The sequence below is a fragment of the Podarcis liolepis genome, assembly GCF_965112155.1.
Source record: "Podarcis liolepis genome assembly, chromosome: 5".
NCBI lineage: Eukaryota > Metazoa > Chordata > Lepidosauria > Squamata > Lacertidae > Podarcis > Podarcis liolepis.
The window spans coordinates 67,512,803-67,536,369 of NC_139556.1; the positions used below are offsets into that span (position 1 = coordinate 67,512,803).

A 23,567-nucleotide genomic window follows, 5' to 3' on the forward strand; every position below is an offset into this window, starting at 1 on the left:
ATTCCCCCCCCCATTAAAAATTAATTCATATTTTTACAGTAATAAGTACATTTCCCATAAAAAACATGGTGACATTAAATAATTTCCATAATATATAAAAATGAATATTTCATATTCTAAATTTCATAATAACCATCTCCTGAGCAATATTTTTATAATGTCCTACAATCTCTAAACTAGTTACAGCTCTGATAAAAATGAAACTTAAAGACCCCTTCCTGAACCTCAGAGTTAGTTTGACGAAATGAAGATTACTTCAAAAATTTCCTGGCCAGTGTTATGTAGAAGACTTCTCAGTTATTTTCTCCTTTTTTGGAGTATTTGCTGCAGATAGTATATTAATCAGAAGTTAAGATCATCTGGAAAGTAAATCTTCAGATACAATTAGAGTAAGTAATCTCCTTCCTTCCACAAACACATTATTTCAGATTGTTTGAATAGTACAGCAGCTCCATCACATTTACAGGCAACTCCCCAATTGCACACAATCAGCACACATCCTCTCGCTGACTTGCACACCAAAAATGGTACCAAAAGGGGGTGAAATGGGGGCTGAACAGGGGAATCCCTGTTTGCATGCATCCCGGAATGGAACTGCTACATAAGTGGGGATTCGCCTGTAGTTTGCTCTTAATTTGAAGCACTGCCAAGTTGCATCCAATGTTGTATATATTCAACTGCATTGAGGTACACTTTATAGAAAACTGTAAAAATAACTTTGTAGTTCCAATTGATTAAATTCACTTTAAAAACAAATTTTGCACATTTCAGAGAGATTATCATGGTGGTCTGCCTACCATTTTTTAAGAAGCTTTTAATGCTTTTATCATACTGAATTAGAATTGTGGAGTGTTCCTGCTCAGTGTTCCAGTCAGCCATACCCTCTTCAATGACATTCTAATTGTTATTTATAGGTTTTAAAAAATTTCATGATACCCCATTTGATATTCCCTCACACCCATTTTTCCATTTTTCATCAACAGTATTCTGTGACCACTGAACATGTTCAGTACTCATTAGACTATTCGGGGGGGGGGGGCGGATCTTCCCTCTAAGATTTTCAAACCTCAGAGCAACATGCTGATACCGCCATTTTGTGCATGGATTGTGCTGTTTTAAGCAACAGAACTCACTTCCACATCAGAAACATAGTTGACTTACAACTTGCATGCATTTAACTTGCACAATCACAGCTTTACGCGCTTGGTGGCCAGTCAGAACTCAATTGTACAGATTGCACACTGGGTTTCTTCTGTGCAGAAGGAGCTTTTAAGCTCTCTGACCTTTGGGAAGGTCTCACAAGATCTTGCGGGACTGTCCAAAATCTCACAAAGGCCTCCAGAGTCCATGCAAGACCTTCCCTTTCCCTGCTACTTCTACCTTTCACCCTGGTTGGTGCAAGCACAGCTGGATGTGCTGCTCCATACTTCCACTTCTTCCAGTCATGGATTAGGATTGTAACCTAAACTAGGAATCAAATTGACCTGAACCAGCTTCAAAACTCACTTCATGAAATCAACTAGATAGCCTTAGGTTAACTACTTTAAGCGCCAGTCCTTTTTGCAATGTGGGAAATACTGATTTACCTTATATGATGATGCCTATACAGCAGAGGTAACCAGAAGTTGGACTACAGTTCCCATCAGCCCCAGTCATGGTGACCAGTAGTCAGGGATTCTGGGAGTTTAGTCCAACAGCATCTGGAGGGCACGATGTTGGCTGTCCATGGCTTATAGGATAATTGTAAAAAATGTAGTAGTGCACTTTGAGGCATAAGTCCAGCAGGAGGAGGCGCAAATGTATTTATCTAAGTACTCCACTGATACTAGAACAGATACTGCATGAAAGCAATATACAAAAATGATTGCTACCATTTCCATTCCAGATTTTTTACCTAGCTCAGCTGGACATGGCTGTGCTTATGTGGTCCACCAGGAGAGGGTGCATCTGGCTTGTCTTCAAGGTGGTGCCATGGGGACTCCACTCGAAGGGAGCTCATGTCAGTCCCACTACTTTCTGTGGCTGTGCATTACCTTCCATGAAGCGGTTGGTGATGACGGCCCATTCTTTATTATTACTATTATTAATTAGATTTGTATACCACCCTTCATCTGAAGATGACATAAAAATACAAAATGAGAGAAGAAAATACGTAACAACCCCCCTAAACAAACCAATAAACCCCACTCCCATAAATATATTTTAAAAGGCCTAGTTCCTGAGAAATGTTTTCACCTGGCATCAGAAGATAAGTAATGAAGGTGCCAGGTGAGCCTCCGGCGGGAGAGCGTTCCACAAGTGAGGAGCCACCACAGAAAAGGCCTGTTCTTGCATTGCCCCTGAAGAAGGGCCTCCACTGATGATCACAGGGCCCAGGCCACTGAATATGCGGGGGGGGGGGGGAGAGGCATATTTTTAGGTAAAGGACCCCTGGACAGTTAAGTCTAGTCAAAGGCAACTATGGGGTGCGGCACTCATCTCACTTTTCAGGCTGAGGAAGCCAGCGTTTGTCCACAGACAGCTTTCCGGGTCACGTGGCCAGCATGACTTACCGTATTTTTCGCCCCATAGGACGCACCGGCCCATAGGACGCACCAAGTTTTTTTGGGGGGAAAATAAAGAGGAAAAAAATTATTTCCCCCCCAGGCGCTTGTGGGGCCGGCAGCGGGGAGAAGCGCTCTTCTCCCCGCCACCCGCCTGCAGACCAGGTCCGGGGACAGCGGGAAGACGCGCTGCGCCTCCCAGCTGTCCCCGGAGCTTGGGGGGCTGGCGGCAGGGAGAAGCACGCGTCTCCCCGCCGTCAGCCTCCAAACCACATCGGGAGACAGTGGGATGGCGGCGTTCCGCCTCCCCGCTGTCCTATGACCTTGTGGGGCTGGCACTGCGGCTCTCCTGAAGCCTGGAGAGCGAGAGGGGTCGATGCGACCAGACCCCTCTCGCTCTCCAGGCTTCAGCGAAAGCCTGCATTCGCCCCATAGGACGCACACACATTTCCCCTTCATTTTTGGAGGGGGAAAAGTGCGTCCTATAGGGCGAAAAATACGGTAATTACTGGCACATGGGAGGACTGTGATGGAGCCCATGAAAACGCTGTTTACCTTCCTGCCTCAGCAGTACCTATTTATCTACAGTCATACCTCGGGTTGAATATGCTTCATGTTGAGCGTGTTCGAGTTGCACTCCGTGGCAACCCAGAAGTAACGGAGCAAGTTATTTCCGGGTTTCTCCCTTCGTGCATGCGCAGACGCTCAAAATGACGTCATGCGCAGAAGCGGTGAAAAGCGACATGCGTGTGCGCAGAAGTGTCGTCACTAGTTATGTTTGCTTCTGGATGCGAACGGGGCTCCGGAACGGATCCCGTTCGCATCCTGAGGTACCACTGTACTTGCACTTTAGATGCTCAAACTGTATTGCCCCAGTGAGCAACCTGGCTGCTGAATTCTGCATCAGTTGTACTGAATTAACCCTGCATGGAAGCACCATGCAGCAGGGCTTCCAATATCTAACTCAGGGAACATGGCATGGGCATAGCGAGGATTTTGTTGAGTGGGGGAAGAACCTCAGCTAGCTATGTGTTTTTATTGATCGGGGGCAGCTGCCCCTCCCTGCCCCCCTTGGCTGCGCGCATGCCAGGGAAGCAGGCCTTGCCACTACACCTGACGGTAATAATAATAATAATAATAATAATTTTTATTTATATCCCGCCCTCCCCAGCCAAGACCGGGCTCAGGGCGGCTAACAACCAATTATAAAAACAAGTTGATTGAAATACATAATAATAATAATAATAATAATAATAATAATAATAATAATAATATATCGCCCTAGACCCTTACCTTAGCTAAATATATATGCATTACTTGTGTCAATAATGACACAACCCAGAAATGGCAACAGGCGTGAGCTGCCATAAAGCGCCTTCTTCCTGCCCCGAGTCCCGCAGGAGAACTGCGCTGCCACTTCCTCGGATTCCACTTTATCTCCCAGCAGGTTCCGCCGGCCGCGAGTTTAGGGGGAAATGCAATCCGCCGGCCGCTAGAGGGCGTCGATTAGCAACTGGGATGCCATCTGTTTGGGGCGGACGGCAGGAGCGCGAGCATCGGCACACAGAACCCCTCTTCCTCTTCCCTGTGTCTCACAACGTCGCGCTCCCAATAAAGCTTGACTGTTGAAGTTGAAAGCGAGCAAGGGGAGACTGGGGTGCGGTGGTTCTGCGCCTGCGCACTGCAGCCGGCAGGTGGCGGGTGTTGTTGTTCGGCGGTAGAGGCGGCAAGATGGCGGCGCCCGGGGGCTCCGCTGCCGCCTCAGCGTTGAAGGGGTTAATCCAGCAATTCACCGCCATCACGGGTGAGGCGCGCGAAAACCCGGAATAAGCTTAAGCGAGGGCTGGAGCCGTTTCTGCTATGGGGCGGGATGTAAGGCTGGGGGAAGAGGGGCTTTGCTTGGGGTCGGGGGAGGAGAGGAGAGGAGGGCGACGTCTGTGACGGAGTTGGCGGCAGGCAGAGAGGAGAGAGAGACCCAGAGGGAGCGGGCGGGGGGAGCGGGGAGGGGGTGGCGGTTCTCCTGTGGAAAACGGGATTGTGTGGAGGGAGTCGAAATAGGGGCCCGGGGCTGTGCTTTGCCACGGGTAAGGGCAAGTACGATGTGCAGCGGGGAGTTGAGGGGGAATTCCTTTGTGGAGGAAGGTAGGGGGGGCATAAGATGGGGTCGAGTATGCCTTTCGCAGAGAGCGAAAAGGAGAGCGCTCAAGCGGGCCGCAGTGTGACATCCTCCAGGAGGAGTTGGGAGTTGAGGCTTGATCGTTGCCTTTGGGGGGTGGAGGGAAGATCGAGACCTGACGCTTAGAAATGCCCGTCCCGTTTCATTTCCTGAGATAAAAGCTCCTCTCCCGACCTCCCTTCTTTTTTGGCTTTCTGTGCTGCTGGGTTGAGTCATTATTGACACAAGTAATGCAGCAGAGCAAAAATCCATTTTTAATTGGCTGATAATGAGATAAGGAAGGGTATACCTACTCTCTACAGTTGTGAGAGGAAGACTGTCCCACAGAAGTATTCATTCTTATCAGATACTTACAAAACAATTTCTACAGGACCACTTTATATCTGGGTATTTGAGAAAATTTGTAACTGCATGCATTAGGCAACGCACATAATAAAGACAACAAAATACAGTTCTACTAATGTAACATGCACCCTAGCAATGGATGTTTGAGGACATGGGGAGAGGCAGCTAGTGGTAACACATTAATTGTTTCTAAGGTTAGTGACCGTCTTGTGGCAAGGCATTTCATAGATTAATAGTGAACTGTTTAAAGAAGTCCATCTTCTGTCTTGAACTTACTGCCTGTCAGTTTTTTTAATGATCTTGAATACTAATCTTGAAAGAGTAGAACGTCTGATAATACTGTCTGTATATTGTTCATAATTTTACAAATTTCTCTTAGGCTACCACTTAGCAGTCTTCTCCAACCTTCTTCTAGCCTTTTCCTGAGATGAAGTTATCCCCCCTCTATGTTTTCTAGGACTCACTGACAAATTAAGGCTGCAATTCTACATGCACTTATTTCTGAGTAGATATACATAAAATTGCCCTGTAAACTTTGTTAGATTACACGAACAGTTTAAACTGGTGCTGCAAGAGGCAGATCTTTGTTTTTTGTTTTCATAATCTGTTGCACCAAGTTAAATCACCTTGCTTTAATTGGTCTGTGCTACTGAATCCTTAACGTCAAAGTAACTTTACCCTAGGGAAGCTAATGTACCTTTGAAATGTGGTGTTAGAACTCCTAAGTGACCATAATAGTATTGAGTATTCCCTTTATCCTAGCAAGGTATTGTTTGTTAGGAAGGTTTTTTTTTACTGGGTAGAGTCTACTGATGTAATTGGAACTTTCTGTTTGCCTCCTTTGTGGGCGTGGGGAACTATTATCTCTAAAAGTGTGTTGAATAACAAAGATACAATTGACTGTACTTTTTCTAACTTCTTTTATTGTAAGTTCAGATTTGCTGTGTTTGGGACAAAACATTACAATATTGCTACACTGTATAGTTGTAAATCATTCTAGTGTTATTACTTGCTGCTGTGTTAATTCTGTAGTGAATATGACAGGCCTACATTAAGTATTGTGGCTGAGAATAATTATTTTACTAAATTCCACATCTTAAACGTATTTAGAATGTAGAATTAAGTAAAGAGAAGAAAACAGAATCATACTGCCTTTTTAGTAAAAGGAGAAGGTCAAGTTCACTATTTAACTTCCTTTCAATGTAAGGAAGTGCATATCATCTATTAAAAGGAGACAAATGTGTCTTAGTATATACCAAGAAAATATTTATCCCGTTATCTGTCTGTCAGGAAAAATGTCCCTTGGGAAGAGTTCTTAATTGGGATGCACAATCCTGTTCATCAACTTTCTCATGCCCATTGAGATAATAAAAGTACACAAAAATAGTTTTATTTGTTTAAGGGTTAATGATGAATTCTTAATTTGGCCATATTTAAATGAATGCTCATCATACATGATCCAAAGCACAGAGGTGTAAAATGGAAGACTGTTTAGATACAAATATAAATTGTTTTATATCTGTTTTCAGCTAATGTAGGAGCTGAAAATAAGTTTTGCATCTGCAACCTCAATGTGTATGTTAATACTATGCTGAAGTTCTAGATAGTACAAACTAGAGATTGTGGCAGAAATCTTAAGCTCTTTTACTTTGAAGCATATCCTCTTAAATCAAGAGAACTTATTTGTTGGGAAGGCATACTAGGACTGGTTTAACTGTTTTAGCTCATGAAAAGAGGAGAGATGGTGCACTGAGCTGGATGATCCCCTATGCTTGTGGGGTATTTTAATAAAGCTAGGAGTCCTTGCCCCAGCAAAGAGGCACCTTATCCATGGGAGGCACCATATTCACTTACTCCTTTAATTTCTGCCTGGACTACATGGGAGTGAAGTAGAACTGACCACCCCAGTTACTTCTGATTGTTCTGCCTTGTTTAATGATGATCTACCCCACTGGATCATCACCTTGTCGTGATGATTGGGCTTGCACATTCCTATGACCCTTGTGAGTGAAGCTGTCGGGAGTCTTGTACTCCCAGCAGGGTCACTCAAGGCGTTAAGGTCAAAAGGGAGGAACTAGACTTTATAATGATCCTAGACATCCTCAGCGACAGAACAGGCAGAAGATAACAAGCAGTATGTTACAACGGCTGTGAAGGCAGATGAAGGCTGCAGCAGATAAAAATCTACCTGTCATCGTGATACTCATGCCATCAAAATAGAGTATTACTGTGAAGACACTGTGTTGGTCAGCGTGCACTGATCTACACACATAAAACAAATTATACACAGGCATCATCCAAAAACCGATCCCAAACCCCAAAAAGGCCCATGGCGATTGGCAAATGGTAACGGGGGCAGGACCATGAAATCTGGAAGCCCCTAGTCATGAACCAGCAGATGGGCAGATTCAAGGAATGAGGCAGTTGAGTAGCTTGGCAGCTGTATCCACAACATAGCAGTCCTATTTAGGATCCACTCTGCTCACCCCAAAAAGGGGGAGGGCTAGAAAAGATGCCGTAAACAGTGTCTGCCTCCCCAGTGGTCATAAAAGACAATTGAATTTTGGAACATGGAATATACAGACTTCATTAGACAACACTGGTAATGAGCATCCCAAACACAGGACTGCCACCATTGCAAGAGAATACTTTGATATTGCAGTGCTTCAAGAAACTTGAAGATCGGATGCCGATGAAGGCATTAAGAAAAAAATCATTCTCAGCTGGATGCCATCCTATCAGAGACATCTAAGGAGGGTAAAATTATCCTCCTGGGTGATTTTAATGCAAGAGTTGGGTGACATTTTGATCTGTGGCCTGGGACTATTGGGAAGAAGGAATTGGCAACAGCAACCAGAATGGAATCTTACTTTTGACTATATGTGCAGCGCACAACCTTGTTATTACCAACACATTCTTGCAACAAAATAAATAAATTTAAAACGTCATGGAGTCATCCTTGGTCGAACCACTGGCATCTCTTAGACTATGTAATTGTCTAAAGATCACCACGATGTGCTCCTTAACAGAACTATGACAAGTGCTGACGACTGCTGGACAGATCACTGATTAATACATTCCATGATGGCTATCAAGATTATACCTCAATGCTGGCTTCAAGGAAGGAAACCAAGGCACAAAATGAACACTCAAGACCTTCAAGCTCCTATTAAAGTGGGATTGCTTCCAAATGACTCTTAAGGACCAGCTTCTTTCGGAGTTGCCTGATAACATCTAGGAACACTGGACTAAAAACATCCATTATTGCAGCCTGTGAACAAACTATTGGATACCAAACCTAGAAACACCAGGACTGGTTTGATGAGAATGAAAGTGAGATTGAACACATTATTGACAAAAAGAAAGGCCTTTCAGAGCTGGCAAAGAGATAGAAACTGCGCCACTAAGAAAAAACCCTATGCCAACGCTAACCCTGAAGTTCAAAGAAGAACCAGAGAACTAAAGAACACCTTGTGGATAAAAAAAGTTCAAGAGATCCAGCACTTAGCCGACATGCACAGAGCTTCTTTAAAGCCACAAAGATAATCTGTGGGCCAATAAATCATGGCATATGCCCCCTTTGCTCAACAGACGGTACCACACTTCTAAAAGATAAAGACGCTATTGCATTGCGCTGGAAAGAACATTACCGGCATCTCCTTAACAGCAACTTCCCCGTAGCTGCTGAGGCCCTCTCACTGCAAAAACAAATTAGAGATGAGCTTGCAGTATCTCCAAATCTGGGAGAGTTGTGTACAGCTATTAACCAAATGAAAAACAACAAAGCCAGCAGACCTGATGGGATACCTGCTGAAGTCTTCAAAGTGGGCGGAATTGAACTTACACAACAATTTCACAAGCTCATCGAAAAAATCTGGGGGAGAGAGGAGATCCCAGTAGACTTTAGGGATGCCAAAATGATCAGCCTTTTTTAAAAAAGGTGATAAAGCAGATTGCAGAAACTATCAAAGCATATCTTTGTTAGCTGCGGCCGGCAAAATTGTTGCAAGGATCTTAGCAAACTGAATCCCAAAATGGTTTTCAACCTTCAGTGGACATGATTTTCACTGCTCAAAAGCTTCAAGAAAAATGCAGAGAGCAAAACCAACCCCTGTATATGATGTTTATTGACCTGATTAAGGTCTTCGACACTGTAAATTGTAATGCCCTGTGAACTGTCTTACTGAAAATTGGCTGCTCATATAAATTTGTGAACAGCGTATGCTGTTTTTTGTTGTAAGCTACACTGATTTTTGGATGAAGGGTGGTATATAATTTTAATAAGTATTAATAATAATATGACTAATCATGATACAAAAGAGGAAAAGGTAATCTATTTCTGTCTCATTCATTTGTGTAGGCTGCTGTTTCAGTTGGGTATTTCAAAGAGCATAACATGCAAAGCAAATGTATTCTGAAATGTCATTTTATTTAAGAAACAAAAAAGCTTACCTTTCTGATCTCATGTATTGTCCAATTTCTTTTTAAAATCTGAGCACTAATGTTGTTTTCCTTTGTATCACAGGTGCCACTGAAAGTGCAGGCAAGCATATGCTTGAAGCATGCAACAATAATCTGGAAATGGCTGTCACTATGTTCCTTGATGGTGGAGGGATAGCAGAGGAGCCCAGCACTAGTTCTGCAAGTGTATCAAACCTTCGACCACATGCAGAGTATGTAACTTTGTGAATATCCATAGGATGGATAATTTGCTTTAAAATACGGAAATGGCAGATATCAACATGTTTTTCTGTAGATGTTCTTAGTTTCAGTTACTAAACTCCTTGCATCTTACTGTTGTTCTAGAAACCTAACAGTTTAGTTCAGGTTGCAATTTGCACATGTCAGAAGCGGGAAGGCAGATGTGCAGGCAGGATACAGTTCATACAGTGCTATATTAGGCACTAACTTTAATCAGTTCCCTCCCCCCTCCACTTGTAGACAGGCTACATCTGTTTACAGTATTATTCTTACATTTTAAAGTTGTTTCAGTTGAACATACTGTTTGTTGCCTAAATAATCTGTTTTATATGGTGGATCGTAATACATTTATTTATACGTAACACTTGAAGTTTATGTTTTTAGGACCCAGCTTATGTTTATGATTGCAAGTTGTTTTACATTGTTTTAAATATTGTGTTTTAATTCTGTAACCTGCCCTAGGACCTTAGGAGAAAGGGCAGGAAATGAATGAATGAATGAATGAATGAATGTTGCATCCAACTAAGACACAACCCAGAAATGGGTTTCATTCACAACCCAGAACTGGGTTTTCATAAGTCTACTCTAATCTTAGGGACGTGGGTGGTGCTGTGGTCTAAACCACAGAGCCTAGGGCTTGCCGATCAGAAGGTTGGCAGTTCAAATCCCCACGACAGCGTGAGCTCCCATTGTTTGGTCCCTGCTCCTGTCAACCTAGCAGTTCGAAAGCACGTCAAAGTGCAAGTAGATAAATAGGTACCGCTCCAGTGGGAAGGTAAACGGCATTTCCATGCGCTGCTCTAGTTTGTCAGAAGCGGCTTTGTCATGCTGGCCACATGACCTGGAAGCTGTCTGCGGACAAACACCGGCTCCCTCGGCCAGTAAAGCAAGATGAGTGCCACAACCCCAGAGTCATCCGTGACTGGACTTAACGGTCAGGGGTCCCTTTACCTTTACCTTTTACTCTAATGTTAGATGCAGTCCTAAATAAATAAATTGAAGCACAATTTTGGCATTATATAGCAAGAAGGGAAAAGTTGATTTTATTTTTAAAATAAATCTTGCATGTGGACAGAGGCAAATAACACAAATTAGAAAAAATATTTCATGTGTTATTCATACTCCCAAACAAAAAAGTGGGTTTAGAAATAGGGGCTGGGTCCAGCAAGACCTTTGCAATTACAGGTGTCCCCCAACCTGTGCATGATTAACTAACACATGAACGCATGTGTGCGTGGCAGTGGCGTAGCGTGGGCTGTCAGCACCCGGGGCAAGGCAATTAATTTGCGCCCCCTAACCCGTGGATTTGCGCCCCCTAACCCTAACCCCCAGATGTTGCGCCCGGTGCAGCCGGCCCCCCTGCACCCCCCACGCTACGCCACTGGTGCGTGGCACTGGGACATAAATAGATTCAAATCAGGAAATGGTGGGAGATTTCTGTAGAGTCCTCATGCCTTGCAAGGAGATCCTCCCCAGAACCCAAAGAGGACTTCAGTGAGGGTGGAGAAAGTCCCAAACAGACTGGAGGCATAGTGGGGCTTTGCTTAGGTTGCTCATCCCCCCCCCCCACTTAACAGCTGACACATGGTAACACAGCAGCTTCTGTCCTACACATTCTCCAGCCAGCCACAGAGCTTCAACTCCAGCTGAAGAGAGAGTTGTGTGTGAAGAAAGCAGGAGAACCAGGAGGAAATGGTGTTTAGAGGCTTTTTAGAGAGTTCTCCCCACTTAGGCGTATTTTGCTTATTTACGTGGGGCTCCAGACCCTCTGCCTATGTCGGGAACACATGTACATGCACCTACACTTTCCCTGTACAGTGGTACCTCAGGTTACATACCCTTCAGGTTACATACGCTTCAGGTTACATACTCCGCTAACCCAGAAATAGTACCTCGGGTTAAGAACTTTGCTTCAGGATGAGAACAGAAATCGTGCTCCGGCGGCGCAGTGGCAGCAGGAGGCCCCATTAGCTAAAGTGGTGCTTCAGGTTAAGAACAGTTTCAGGTTAAGTACAGACCTCCGGAACGAATTAAGTACTTAACCGGAGGTACCACTGTATATGTCATTATATGTGCAACTTCCTTATATTCCTCATATTATTACCCTCCTCCCCCACTACCTTTTTGTACAACTCTGAGCATCTCGAGCTGTCATCCCCATTTAACAAGATATGTTAGCAGCTCCTTAGATATGGGAGCTAAAGATTCCCATATCTAAAGGTTAAACAGAAGAGGTGGCTCTCACAAAAATGTGTTAACTGTCAATCCCTTTTCATATATACTAAAGAGCATCTTTACTTTGATACCTACCAGGAATATCTCCATTCCAATAATACACTTTCAAACCTTGTATAACATAGTTAGCACCTATGCTGTTCTGCCTCTACTGCATTGTAGACCCCAAGTATTGGTTTAATTAAATGAATGTAGTCCTATTTCAGGCATGTAGTCTAGCTCTTGCTGTCATATTCAAAAACCTATGTTTCTAATCCTTATAGAGATGAAGTTAGAGCACCTATTCCTCAAAAACAGGAAATTCTGGTAGAACCTGAGCCTTTATTTGGTGGTAAGTGAGCTTCATTTTAATGTTTACCCTTCCAAATGTTGTAGTAAGGAAGAACTCTGCCAGACTGCCTTTTGTCTAGGTTGCTCATATCCATTGCTCTCTCTATAGTTATAGCATGTGCTCTTGCAGTACTGAAGTATTTATACAAAAGTCATATTCCCACTGCTGTCAACTAGGCATACATAATTGGTACTCCTGTGAATGATATTTCAAATTGCTGCTGCTATTCTCGTTTTCTAGATAGGGAATGGTGCCAAAATGTCAATGCTAGCTGCTAAGTAAATTTCTAGTAAAATTTTTGCAATAAAACATTATAGTAAAATATCCATAATAAAATACTCCGTCTGAAGGGCTGCAAATAAATAGTAATTTATGGTGTTAACATGTGTTCATAAGAAATTGCAGCTGTGGAATGTGTTCTGTTGAGTATTTTGCAGCTGAGAGTTTTTAGAAACCGAAATCCAAGATTTACATGATAGCTTCCACTAAATATAGTTTCCAAAATTATGTACTGATAGATTTCCATTATATTAATAAGTTAATGGGGAACCAATTAGCTGTATTCTTAAAATCTAGTGGAATAGTTAACAGTAAATGCTGCCTGCCTCTTTAAGGAAAGGCTGCTACTTTGGAATATAATGAGAAATGCATTTTCTAGAGGCCAGTTGGGTTTGATGACTGGAAGCCATGTGATAATTATAAGTTACACACTGAAAAGTATCTTTGCAGTCATAAGTCAACATAAGATCTGGTGAGAAGCCCTTGAAGTTACATGAAGCTGCTTACACAACTGTAGGAAATCAGCAGACTTGGGGGTGGTAACTAACATTTGACATAAGATTCATCACATAAGATATTACATAAGATGCACCTCAGTTTTACAGGTGAAGTGCCATAAATAAATTTGCTGCAGTAATGTATTGAATACATGTTAGAACAGTTGCCGTGTTAGCCTGCTGCAAATAACAGCAAATGGGTTCTGCAAAAGCCTATGTCATAATAATGTGTATTTAAGGTGCCCCAATAAATGTATTTAAGGTGTCTTTGCTATAAAGCATCTAAAGTAGCAAAATGAAGTACAACAGTTAGAACATAGACATTCACTGCATGCTTACAATATGGTTAATGTATGCTGTTCACTTGAATGGGATAGCCAATATTGTTAAAAATAAATTTATTTTTTAAAAAATTAATTTATGAAACAAGATAGGTCAAGGGTCACCCACATGGTGCACCACGGGCACACGTGCCAGCAGAAACCTTCCCATGCATTTACAGCATTTCCTCACTCCACTGAAATTAGATTTTTAAAAAGCATTATATTATAGGCAGTGTTGCAGGTCCATGACATGGGGTGTGTGTGTGTGTGTGTGTGTGTGTGTGTGTGTGTGTGTGTGTGTGTGTTTGGTGCCATTACTCCAGTTTGGAAATGTGTCCACAGGCCCCCCAAAATTGGCCACACATTGCTTTTTAGATTGAATTGTTATTAGAACTAATCTCACTCTCCCTAAAGCTGTCGTCTGCCATTTATGACACAATTTTTGGGTGCAAAAAGAGTGCGGCAAATGCTTTCATTGGCTTACCAGCTATGCTATGCATTATAATCTACTACAAAATAGCCTAATTCCTGATTCAATCCACTTTGAGAAATTGCCTTAGCAAATAGCATGTGCTTAAACAAATAGGACAAAATCATGCTTTTACCTTTTTTCTGGGAATTGTTCCTCCATTAAGTATAGTTAGATCAGGTCAAGCAGCATGCCATTATCAGAAGTGCAGTAGGGGATTACATGGGTAGCACCCAGTTAGTGCTAGCGCCCAGATAGGGTTCCACAATCTTCCTACAGCAGTGGAAGAGGACACTCAGGCCCAGAGGCTGAGAGCTGCTCTCTATGGCTCTCTAGTTGACCCCTGGAATTCTCCCTAGGCTACAACCATTCCACAAGTCTTCACTTGACTTGCTCCATATCAACCTTGAGTGCTTTTGCTTGGCCTTAATATGTCTTTGAAGTAGATATTGTCTCTTTCTTGTTTGGATGAAGAGGAATATTTGTAGAAACCTCTGACTTTAGTCTACTGTACATATTAAAAGTCCTATCTGTTGCTCCATTCAGTTTGCCTCTGCCTCCAATACTGGTATGCAGCCCCTGAAAGGTTGCCAACGTAAGAATGCAACTCTTGGATAGAAAAGGGTTCCTCATCCCTGTCTTAGAGCTTCGTGTTGGAGTTTTCACCAAGCTGGGGAAACTTTATTTTGCTGTACCACTGGCTTTGGATGAGGTTTTTTTTACTGCCTGGGTCTTTGCTGCTGGTTTCTATTGCTATGTTGCATTTTGCTGATATATCTCGCTGTTCCAGGTGTTATTATTTCTATGATACTTTGTTGCATATTTTTGTATTTTAGTTGTTTTTATGTGTTTCAAAGGCCTTCAGGCAGAAAAGCAGCCTATAAATTTAAAATAATTTAACATCTACAAGTACCCTGATAACCAGGAACATGGACATCATGTCCTGATGGGCACATGTGTGTAACATATTAACATAATGCATTATTGGTATTCTCAAATCACCTGGTCACCATGAGTTCAAATCTGTCTTGAAGCTTCAGCCTTTTCTACCACAAATCAGTTCCATTGAGAGGTTTCTTATGACTAATATGAGTTTTAAATTCTGTTCTTGATAAGCTCCAAAAAGACGCAGACCTGCTCGTTCAATATTTGATGGTTTTCGGGATTTCCAGACAGAAACAAGTAGGTATCTGTGAATCATTGTCTTCACATGCCATTTTCTTTGTTTATTGGCTTTATAGAGGTTAACAATGTGGATCCCTTAGACCTTGTACTATGGGCCACATTGTGTACCCCACCCAGGAGCTGCATACTGATATACACAAAAACAACAACCTGAAATCCCACTAAGGGCTGTTCATGTAGCCATATATGTATAACATAGCCACATATGCATTACAAACATGAGGTCTGTAATTTTTAGGTAAAAAGAGCCCCCTGCATCAGGGCAAGAAGGTCAAAAACAGTCTATGGAAGCCAGCCAAGTTGTTCACTTTTTGGCTGCAGTTGTTAGATATGGTGTAGTTAGATTGAGATTTTTATTTCTTTAATATTCTTTATTGATTTAAAATACTGATTTATTGATAATTGATTTAAAATACATTTCATTTTGCCAGTGGCAACAACGTCCCCACTCCCAAAATTACCTGTCCCCTAAGCTGTCCTAAGAATTGCCATGGAGGTCTCTGTATCTTTTTTCGGTGGGCTCTTGCTGCTTCATGTTGCTTATGCAAAAACCCTATACAAACTGAAATAAGACCCAGTCCTCGTATATTTTTCTACTAGAAATAAATAAAACCATTCCTGTTTTAAAAATATTTTGTCATATAAAAGCTTGTGTTAATGGTTGTGGTGTGTTTGCATAAATAAAAGAAAGGGGAAATTGCTAGCCAAAAGTTTAATTCCAAACTTTTGGAGGAAATAAAATAATGTTGGTCTTCTTTGGAGGCTGTGTGTTTAATACACAAGCCAGGACTGAAATTGGTGCCAAGTGTGCTGAATAAAGTTTAATGTCATATTTTGGAAGATTTATACCTTAGTAGTTGGAAAACAGGTGTTGTTGACCTTGCAGTTACTACTGTCTTTTTTATTATACTGAAGTTGTTTCCCAGTTCCTTATTCAACAAAATACTGAATAAATAGCCAATATACCGGTACTTTACATCACATCTCTGTCACTGAGAAACTCCCCTTTGTGACGCATCATCATTCTCTGAGGCAAAAAGTTGTTTTTGTGCAAAGGACATTAATGAGCAATGACCTTGATCTATAGTTATTAGGCTATCACAAATGGCATTAGACCACCCCAAATGACACATTCACACCACCAGGGAAATGAATGTTCCCTATGACATACCATAGAGTTGAGTCTGGTCCACTGCTTTTTGTGCAAGGCAGTGTCAACTATAGCAACTTCACAAGAAACATTGCAATTTCACATGTTAAGTGAAATGCTTATTTAGTTTGTCCTGGGCATGTATGGTCTTACTTGTTCATTTTCAAATTAGTCATCATAATTGTCTTCCATCTCTTCTTCAGATAGATGTTCACCATCCCCTTTCTTGTTCTTGTTACCACAGTTGGGGAGTTCACACATATCAATGTACGTGAGACCATTTTTCACGCACACACATCTTGGTAGCTCATACAGTTAAAACTCATTCACCCTTATTCAGCAGATGTGGTACCAATTAAACATTTTTGATGGTGTCTCATGTACTAGTTCAGGTATTTAAGATTCAATTAGTTTTGAGTATTGCTCAGAGTTCAACACTACAGCTATCAGGATTCTGTCAATTCAGGTATTTGTTGCATTAGTCTTCTTAGAAGTAAACTTTTCAATTAATTGGTTTTTTTAAAAAAATTGTCCTATATATTCATGACTCTTGATCAGCTGTAACAGATGCAGCCCTCATTTTAACATCAAAAATGTTTTTCCTTGTCCCTCAAAAATGCTTTATCATATTTTTCTGTATTGAAACAAGGTGTCAATGATCTCTTGGTGTGTGGGTTTAGTTCTTAAGACTATGTAAATAAAATTGCCTATGAACACGTGAAGTATGGAAAGTGACACTCAGGGTTGGTTGGTTTATATCCCAACCTGCTATATTCAAGGTAGGTAACATACTTAAGCTTAATATGAGATTTGACAGGGTAATGTCTTAACAAGGCTTCATAGTCACAAATGTATTTGCATCTATGTAACTGTTTGCTTTGGATTGCCAGATTCTGTCAAGTCTTCTGTAGTTTATTATTCTGCCTGATTTTGCTATTTGTGTTTCTCCCAGATTATCTATTAAAATATTCCATCTTAAAATGCAAATAGCCTTTAATGTTGCCAAAGTGGGCTAAATATTAGACCTTACTGTCCCTTCTCAATTTAAACAGTAAGCCCACAACTTGTGCACATTCAGCTTTATGTGTGGGACCAAAGAAAAAATAAAATAGAAAGGGGGCACATTTCCAGGAGAAACTACTTTGGCAGTCCCTCTACCAATGAACCCAGTGAGGTTTGACTATACACAATTTTGGCTTTAGGCACATGTCCATAGTCTAGGAGTACTCCTGGGTTCTAATCTGTCACTGGAGTTTCAAGAGGCCTCTATGGCTAGGGTTGCTTATGCCCTGTTTAGTCTTGTTCACCAGCTTTGGCTGTTCCTCCTAGACTGGGATAGCATGGCCATTATACTCTATGCTCCAGTGATCTTCTGTCTGGTCTACTGCCATTCATTCTGTGTTGGGCTTACCTTGAAGACGGTCCAGAAATTGCAGCTAGTACAGAATTGGGCTGCAGATTGGTCAGTGGGCTGCCTGATGGCACCATGTGTTCACCAGTCCTGAAGGCACTGTGCTAGCTACCACTGAGCTACTGGGCCCAATTAAAGGTATTAGTACTAGCATACAAAGCCCTAAATACTGTAGCTTGGGACCCAGGTACCTAAAACATCACTATTTCCCAATATCAGCTCAAGTCTTACAATCAGCCTTACCTTTTGGTAAGTCCATAAGAGGACTTCTTGGTAGCAAATTGTATTGATTTTGATAAGTTGAAATGGGGTGATGTGCATATAATCCCACGTCCATGTGTGTTGGCAATTATATAAACTTATTTTGAAAAGAAATCACCCTTAACACTTCTCATGTAGAATTTTCAGTTAAGCTTTTAAAATATAACCATGCTGCTCTTAACACTAAAGTGAGGAAAATTAAAAAGAGCATTTTTACCAGTAGATGAAGAGCTATATTTCAGTAATGCTTAAGCTGTGATTCTATATAGACACTTATATGGGAGTAAGTCTCATTGAGGCCAGTGAGGCATGTTTTTCAGTACAAATGTATAATATTGCGCTCTGAGACTTAAGCTTAAAAATATATAGTGGGCTATCAAGAGAGAGTACCTAGCAGAAAAAAATATTTTAGGATAATAAAAAAGATGCTTCAGACTAAGAGTAATGATAATCATGTTGGCTCATAGGAAAAATTCAAAAGTCCATATAAGGGCCAACCCAATATGTCATAAAATGGTCTTCAAGCTTTCAAATTCCCCACAACTCTTTGTTAGTATGTTAAGGTGTGACTTCTATACTTTCTTACTCTCCTTGTTTTTTTACTTTCCTTGTTTTTTTCTTCCCCCTTTTTGATTTCATCTTTTAAAACAAGCTTTCTGCACTTTTAACAAATGTTTTGTTTATAGTTGCCAAAAGCAGTTTAGCATGTTGGAGTAAAAATGTTGTTCACCTCCTATTTTTCTTCTTCTGGGCTCTGCAGTTCGGCAGGAACAAGAGTTGCGGAATGGAGGAGCAATAGACAAGAAACTCACCACCCTTGCAGATCTCTTCAGGCCTCCAATTGATCTGATGCATAAAGGAAGTTTTGAAACGGTAGGTTGCTGAGCTTTGGTATAGTTTCTCTGTGGTAGCCTGGGCCCAGCTGCATGTGAATATGTGTACATTTGCAGCCTGATAATTCAATATGATGCTTAAAGAATTCACTTAAGCATGATGGCAACGAGTTGTATTTATGTAACCTGGACACAGAAGGCAACTTTTAAGCAATTTGAATTCATTTTTGAAAAAGTACCCTTCTGCAGTTGTGTTCCTCTGCCATCTTCTATATCCTCTCCCCCCCTGCCCCTTTCTTAAGATGTGTTGTCCATAACTGAGCAATATGTATATTTGTAACTAATTAGGGGTATAAGTAGATGCCTTATACTGAGCTAGGCCCATTAGTCCATCTAGCTCACTATTGCCTACACTGACTAGCAGTAATTTTTCAGGGTTTCAGATGGGGGACAATTCCCAGGCCTATCTGGAGATGCCAAGGATTGAACAGTGACCTTCTGCATGCAAGAGAGATGCTCTGCCACTGTGCTATGGCCCTTCCCAATACGATTGGAAAGACCCTGGCTCAGTTCGTAGCTCCATTTGATGGGAAAATCCTGTTTCTATTCATTGGGAAACTGTGTTGCTCTTTCTCTTTGTCAGGCTTGTCAAATCCTTCTATCGGCCACTTGTTTTGATATATTTGGAGTTTTGTCCAAAGTAGAGAAGGCTTTAAGTATATAATGTCATAAGCTGAATCCTTGATATTTGGGGGTCTCTGTTTGGCTGGGTTAGCAAGGATCTTTGCTTGAAATCCTGAAGAACTGCTGTGAACAAGTAGGCAGTAGTTTGCTTGATTGGTAAATTATCTGTCTTGTTTTTAATTAACTTATTATATCATTGAGTTTTCAGTGGAATTTGCATACAAGTAAGTATGTTTATATCTGTAGCTAAAGAACAAAGTAGGATAACATTAAATAATTGTCATAATAACCTTTTTTTTATCACACACTTTACACCCATTAAAGAGGGCTCACAAAACACCCTTCCTATTTTATATAGCATTAATATGAACTAAACAAAACTGAATGTTAATCAAAAAACTTTAGTTGTTGGGTATGCAGAATAGGTCAAGGATGCATGCCTAGTGTTCATATCCTTGGTTGCAAGTAGCATTACTGTTGCAGCTGCAGAACTTAAACAACTTCTATATTTTTATGTGTAAATAACATCATACTCACTCTTCTAACCCTTCCATTTCTGCATATCATTGAAACCACTTTCAGAAATCGTTTTCTACCAAGATCTGCTGGACTTTTTGCCCCGACTTTGTGCTCCTGAAACAAGGGGTATTGAACAAATTGTGTATAAGCTGCTCTTAGGTCGATAGTGTAGCTGGTTTCAAAGGTTCACATTCTGTCATCCTCTTCCAGTTCCTTCTAATTTGTGGTAGTATTTCCTACTCTCAATCATGACACCTCTTTCTGTTCTGAGTAAAAATCTGCCTCTAACTTCTGTGTCTTTAGTGGAGTTGTTCCTCATAAAGCTTCATATACCTGCATCTGATTAATTTTCCTTCAGTTTTTGATCTGGCATTGCCTTTTATATTAAAATGTTTTGTGTTCTTGCTTGCCGTATAGTTCCTTTAGGCAGAGTCTACTCTCCCCCACCCTGTTTACTATATAATACGATAGAGATTTACAAAGTAAGATTCTAGTAGGTTTCTACTTCAGGGAGACTCTAATTCATATCAACACACGTTTTCCAGTCACTTCTTTCTACGTTATGTGCTGGAACCTCATAGTATTGCATTGAAAGCACCTTTAGAATCTACACCTTTTAATGAGTAAAATCATTTTAGGCAAAATAAGAGTGAAATGTTTTACTGATTCTAAGCAGTACTGTACTTTTAACAAATCCTCATTCGGCCATGAAGCTCACCGGGCGATCTTTGTCTGGTCACCAACTCTCTGCTTTCAGGGTTGTTTCAAGGATAATATGTGGAGGAGCGTTATGTGCCACTTCAACTCTTTGGAGGAGAAGTGGGATAAGAATAGAATAATAAATAATGCATTTTGTTATTTTGTTTATGATAAACATTAGAAGAAGAAACTTGGCATGAGATGCAACCGTCTCATAGTTTTCTTGCTTCATAAGAGGAGCCACATTTTCACAAGAGTTTCCTCTTTTACATAAACGGCTCACACAGCTAGACCACTGGCATGAGTTGGTTTTTCCATGTATTGGAATGGGGAAGAGAGGAAGCAGATGGAAATTCCCAGCACTTTATCACCATTGATACCCAGTATGCAGTTACATATTTCTAAACAACTGTGAATGCAGAGGTAGTCTGGTGCATCAGTGGTGGTGTCTTGTTGAGCTTGGAGGCGCTTTGTCCATCACAGCTTTAGGAATGTTTATATTCTGTAACATTAATTACTTCGAGTTGCTTTCCTTCTATCTTCTTCTAGATCTAGACAGGTTTGGCAGTATATCAGTTAAAGCAAAAAGAAACCAGTATCTTTTATTGTTTCTCATGTTCACACATGAGAAAATGAGCTTCAAATCCTTGCTTGGTAGTAAGCTAAAAGGGTAACTCTGAGCCAAGTCAGTACTTCAGACAAAACTTTCTGATAAGATAGTTGTGAGGCTATACGGTATTTGAGAAGAGTTTTAAAGCATCCTATACACTGCAAAGTGACGTAGAAGTGATTGATAAGAGTGCTTCTTTTTCTTCAACAACTTGGTATGTTCTAAATTTCCTTTGCCTTCTCTGTATGGTTAAGAATTTAATCAGCAACCTATCGGCTCAAGCTGGGATGCAGTCATTTTTTTTCCTTTCATTTATGCCCATCTCTCTGAGTTGAGGGGTTTCATACTCTTATAAAATGTAGCTTTATAGAGAGAGAGAAAACAGGAAATATGCTAAGGTTGTAGCAGTGCGGAGCAAAAAATAGAAATTCAGTTATTAAAATTCAGTTATTAAATTCATTTATTAAGTTCAAGCATCCATGTCCTTTTGGGAATATTTTGAAAATTTGCTACAGCCACTTTGCCTAAATTGGAGCAGATGTTTTACTTCTATTATTGTAGCATAAACCAGTGTTTCCCAACCTTTTTTGGGCAAAGGCACACTTGTTTGATGAAAAAAATCTCGAGGCACACCACCATTACAGCCCCGTGACGTCAGCGCGCAGCGTCGCGCCGGGAGGGACGCACGAAAGTGTAAGTTTCAAATTTTTTCCCTCCCCTCCTGTGTAAAGGGGAATGCACTCTGCTAAGTAAAGGCACTTGCCACAGGGCCACGCAGCCAAGGGGTCTAACTCTGCAGGGAAAAGCTTCCTGTCTTTCCTCTGCCCCCTCCCCACCGGAAAGGGATGGTGGCTGCCGGCTCTGCCCCCCCCCTTAACATCTGCAAAATGATTAAGGCTGATACATTGTGTTACAGGATTTTATCTAGGTAACTTCCCTGAGCTGTCAAGTTGAAAGGGTACATTCAGGCATATTTGCAACATTTAACTTTAAAGATGTGCCCCCCCTGTAATTTCCATAACAGTTGGAAGGTCAAAAATATAACCTCCTATGACAACTCCTGCAACCCATGAGCTTTCAGACAAAGATCATGCATGGACAAATGTAAAGATCTTTGGAAAGTATTGATCGAAACCACAGTAACAAACGAATCAATGTATCTTCAAGGGAAAGAATAAGTAGATCCATTTGCATATATAGCTCTGTAGGCTTAATTATATTCCATTGCTATTTTGTTATTGCTCTTTTCCTCTGCTTCTATTTATTTTTAATGCATGTAACCTTTTTATTCCCCCTCCCCCCCGCCAATTTAACTCCTTGTAATACTCTCAATAAAATATAAAGGAACAAGAAAGGAGATTCCCACAAAACATTAGGAAGGCCTTTCTGGTGGTGAGAGCAGTCAGACAGGGGAAGGGGCTTTTAGGGAGAGGTGGGGGGGGGCATCTGCCAGGGATGCTTTAGCTGTGAGTCCTGAATTGCTGGGGGTTGGACTGGATGACCTTTGGGTTCTTTCCGGCTGCAAATTCTACCTGCCTTCCCCCCTCCAATTGATCAACACACAGAGATGCAGGTGGCCAGGGAACCACCTGTGCACACCTGAGCCTGCAAGGGGCAGTCAAGCCCCCTTCACCGCCTGCCCCCCCGCCAGCCCCCTCTCCCCTCCTCCCTAGGCGGCAGCTCCGCCATGACCACAAACGGCGGCGGCAGCAGCAGCCGCGCGCGGCCCGGGCTCCCCTCGCCGGCCGCGGGAGCCAAGGCGCGTGACGAGGGAGCCAAGGCGCGCGATAATTTTCTTAAATTATATCAGCGGCGCCCGGCAGAGCAGCCCTCTCGGCCACGGCAGCCCGGCTCTCCCAGCCCCCGGGGGCCGCCCTCCTCCCTCGCGCACCCGCAGTGTTCCCGCCCGGAGAGGCGGCGGCGGCAGCAGCAGCAGCAGCCGCGCGCGGCCCGGGTTCCCCTCGCCGGCCGCGGGAGCCAAGGCGCGCGGCTCTCCCAGCCCCCGGGGGCCGCCCTCCTCCCTCGCGCACCCGCAGCGTTCCCGCCCGGAGAGGCGGCGGCAGCAGCAGCAGCCGCGCGCGGCCCGGGTTCCCCTCGCCAGCCACGGGAGCCAAGGCGCGCGACGAGGGAGCCAAGGCGCGCGGCTCTCCCAGCCCCCGGGGGCCGCCCTCCTCCCTCGCGCACCCGCAGCGTTCCCGCCCGGAGAGGCGGCGGCAGCAGCAGCAGCAGCAGCCGCGCGCGGCCCGGGTTCCCCTCGCCGGCCACGGGAGCCAAGGCGCGCGACGAGGGAGCCAAGGCGCGCGGCTCTCCCAGCCC

The 23,567-nt window shown here is 42.4% G+C and overlaps 1 protein-coding gene across 4 annotated transcripts in view; it reads left to right on the forward strand.

Moving 5' to 3' along the window:
• The first annotated feature begins 4,073 nt into the window (after positions 1-4,073).
• UBXN7 (UBX domain protein 7) overlaps positions 4,074-23,567 on the forward strand; it is a 29,114-nt gene continuing 9,620 nt past the window's right edge. The window contains exons 1-5 of one of the 4 annotated variants that reach the window (XM_083506490.1): positions 4,074-4,347; positions 9,590-9,737; positions 12,264-12,331; positions 15,016-15,081; positions 18,667-18,779. In XM_083506490.1, coding sequence (XP_083362616.1) covers positions 4,275-4,347; positions 9,590-9,737; positions 12,264-12,331; positions 15,016-15,081; positions 18,667-18,779 — 468 coding nt within the window. In that variant the 5' untranslated portion in view covers positions 4,074-4,274. Of the gene's footprint in view, positions 5,259-9,589; positions 9,738-12,263; positions 12,332-15,015; positions 15,082-18,666; positions 18,780-23,567 lie in introns of all 4 variants that reach the window. The other 3 variants (XM_083506493.1, XM_083506492.1, XM_083506491.1) reach the window with 3 other exon arrangements.